Source organism: Atta colombica, unplaced genomic scaffold, assembly GCF_001594045.1.
Source record: "Atta colombica isolate Treedump-2 unplaced genomic scaffold, Acol1.0 scaffold228, whole genome shotgun sequence".
Taxonomy (NCBI): domain Eukaryota; kingdom Metazoa; phylum Arthropoda; class Insecta; order Hymenoptera; family Formicidae; genus Atta; species Atta colombica.
The window spans coordinates 1,442,204-1,445,615 of NW_017259325.1; the positions used below are offsets into that span (position 1 = coordinate 1,442,204).

Here is a 3,412-nt window from a genome sequence, read left to right on the forward strand (position 1 = left end):
ACACACACACACACACACATACGCATGCACGCACGCACACATAAAATATTATGTATATATTTATATATAATTCTATTATTTTGCAGGCTGCAACGATAGTAGATCATCTGTGTCATAAAACAGAAGCAAAAATATTGGAAGATGATTTAAAAAGTCTGAAGAAATTTCCTATTAAACAGCAACAACAGCAGATGGAGAAATTTGAAAATATGGAGATTATTAATGAATCAACAACAGAGATTAAAGTGAAAATTGAGAAATTGGATAATGTCGACAGTGCGGACAACGACGAAAAGCGGACAAAGAAACATTCAATTAGTGAAGAAATCGGTGATTCTATTGAGCCCCAACCACCTGCGAAAATCTGGAAAGGTTTGAGATATAAAACATGGTCGATGGGAGCTATGCAACCTTCAACTAAATTTAAGAAACCTACTGATAGAGAAATTACCGAGGTATATAATTAATTTAATTACTTAATAATTATTTGGAAAATTTATATGAATAATTCAATTTTACACACATATATATATATATATAAAATTTATTACTTGAAAATTACTTGAAAATTTCTAAAAATCAAAAGATGTTTTTATGTCACGTCATGTATGAATTTATATTATTAGGAATGTTAATTTCTATAATATTTAATAAACAAAATTTTAATGTAAAATTATACATCGAAGATAAAAATTGAATTTTCTTCTAGATGCTATTTCGTATGGGAATTGCAGTAGCTCCCGCAAAAGCCGAAGACACCCGTCGTTGTGTATTTTGCAAGAGTCAAGGCGATGCAACAGCCGATGGGCCAGCTCGATTACTTAATTTTGACGTAGATAAATGGGTACATCTCAATTGTGCTTTATGGTCTAATGTAGTATATGAGGCACAGAGTGGCGCACTTATGAGATTGGATGAGGTCCTGCAGAACAATCTTGTACAGATTTGCATCATTTGCGAAAAATCCGCTGGCACTGTCAAGTGTTACAAACCAAGGTGCACTAACTGGTATCACCTGATATGTGCCATTAAAGATGGTTGCGGTTTTTATAAAGATAAGGTAATCAAATCATTTGTAGATTAATAGTATGTTATTGAATTGTTCCGCTTAGATGTATAATAACAAAGTATTAGTTCTAATAGCAGAAGATGGACGCCTGTGTAAAAAAACAGTTTTGAAATTTATAAAACCAGCAACTTTGGGCGCACAGTATATCGCAGAAACCTCTCCTGCATTGCCGGAGAAATTTTAATATTAAATGTCTAAACGGAATCTTGTACATTAAAGATAAGATAAAAGAACTTAAAAGAGTATTCTCAGTACAATCAAGTTCTGATTTTTTAATTTTCATAAGTTTTTTCTAAATTTTTTATTCTTTTTGATTTTTATTTTCTTTTTCTTATGCAATTTTAAATATAATTTTCAAAATTTTCTTCCAGACTATGGCTTGTCCTCAACATCTTATAAAAGATAAAGATAAAGAACTAACTACCCTTTCTGTTTATCGTCGCGTCTATGTTCAACGTGATGAAAATCGTCAAGTTGCTGCGGTGATGCACCATTCTGACAATAAACATTTACTTCGTGTGGGTTCTCTTATCTTTCTTAGCGTCGGTCAACTACTTCCTCATCAATTGCAAAACTTCCATACGCCCAACTATATTTATCCGGTGGGCTACAAAATTGTGCGTTTCTACTGGAGTATGCGAAGACCTAATAAACGTTGCCGCTATGTTTGTTCGATCCACGATGTCTCTGGTCGTCCGGAATTTCGTGTCCTAGTTCAAGAACCTCTTCAAGAAGATGTTGAATTGAGAGACGCTACTCCGCGAGCAGTTTGGAACCGAATCTTGGAACCATTGGCAGAATTGAGGAGAAGTACAAACTCTGTACAATTATTCCCGAGATACGTTTCGGGAGAAGATCTGTTTGGTTTGACAGAACCAGCAGTAGTACGGGTACTGGAAAGCTTGCCTGGAATTGAGACTTTAACCGATTACAGGTAGGAACCAAATGTTATTTTGGTTTAATTTAGATGGAATTAATTTAGATGAATGATATCAACAATTATTTTCGTATGATAATTTTTCTATTTTTTTCTTTTACTTTTGTTACTAGCTTTTGTACATTAAGTTTCTTAGAAAGTAATAATAATGAATTTGTTTTTAGATTTAAATATGGTCGTAACCCACTATTGGAGTTGCCTTTAGCCATCAATCCAACAGGAAGTGCACGTACAGAGGCACGTTTACGCAACCAGCTTCCGTGGAAACGACCGCACACGCAACGCACAGGGGGCTTTGCTTCACGTGGAATGCCATTTGGCTTGCCAACCTGTGGTGCTACCGCAACAATGGGAGGTGGAGTTTCTTCAACATTAGTTGCAGCGGCTGCTGCTGCTGGCGAGGCCGCCTCCTGTCCATATTCGAAACAATTCGTACACTCCAAGAGCTCACAATATAAGAAGATGAAACAAGAATGGCGTAATAATGTTTATTTAGCAAGATCAAAGATTCAAGGTTTAGGACTATACGCAGCGAGGGATCTGGAGAAACACACAATGGTGATCGAGTATATTGGAGAGATTATTAGGTCAGAGTTAGCGGAAACAAGGGAGAAACAATATGAAGCTAGAGTAAGTATAGAATCCTTCGATTATGTTCTGTTAATTATTCTTACTATATTATAAATATTTTATATTATAAATATTATATACACATACACGTATACGCATACATACACGCATACATGATACACATATATGTATATTAGAATATATTCATATATTTGTTTATTACAGAATCGTGGTATATATATGTTCCGATTGGATGAGGAACGAGTAATAGATGCGACTTTATGTGGTGGTCTCGCTCGCTACATTAACCATTCCTGCAACCCCAACTGTGTCGCTGAGATCGTTGAAGTTGAGCGCGATTTCAGAATTATTATTTTTGCCAAGCGTCGAATTTCACGTGGCGAAGAGGTAATAAAAATTATACGTTTTTTTATATAAAAAAAATAACCTAAAGCATTTTTATTTTAATATTATTTTCTCTATTTAAAAATAAATCCCCATGTATGAATCCTTTTTATCGTAAATATTGTATTTATTTTTTTATAGTTATATTTATTTCCTTTTGCAGCTAGCATATGACTACAAATTCGACATCGAAGACGACCAGCACAAAATTGCATGCGCTTGCGGCGCACCCAATTGTCGTAAGTGGATGAATTAAACAAATTAAGATGACGACACAGAGAAGAAACAGGAAATGAGAAGTAAAGAAGAAAATTCATCCTGCCTATTGTTATCATTGTTGCTATGTTATATAAGGTAGGAAGTTGTATAGAGATAATTTTCTGCGTGGGGGGTAAATGATAAGATATATATATGTATATATATATATTTTA

The 3,412-nt window shown here is 34.4% G+C and overlaps 1 protein-coding gene across 1 annotated transcript in view; it reads left to right on the forward strand.

The window, feature by feature from the left end:
- LOC108688315 (histone-lysine N-methyltransferase 2C-like) overlaps positions 1–3,412 on the forward strand; it is a 43,289-nt gene that overhangs the window by 38,971 nt on the left and 906 nt on the right. Inside the window, exons 34-39 of the mRNA XM_018194511.1 lie at positions 87–455; positions 710–1,060; positions 1,441–2,003; positions 2,171–2,636; positions 2,802–2,984; positions 3,145–3,335. Coding sequence (XP_018050000.1) covers positions 87–455; positions 710–1,060; positions 1,441–2,003; positions 2,171–2,636; positions 2,802–2,984; positions 3,145–3,237 — 2,025 coding nt within the window. The 3' untranslated portion in view covers positions 3,238–3,335. The remainder of the gene's footprint in view (positions 1–86; positions 456–709; positions 1,061–1,440; positions 2,004–2,170; positions 2,637–2,801; positions 2,985–3,144; positions 3,336–3,412) is intronic.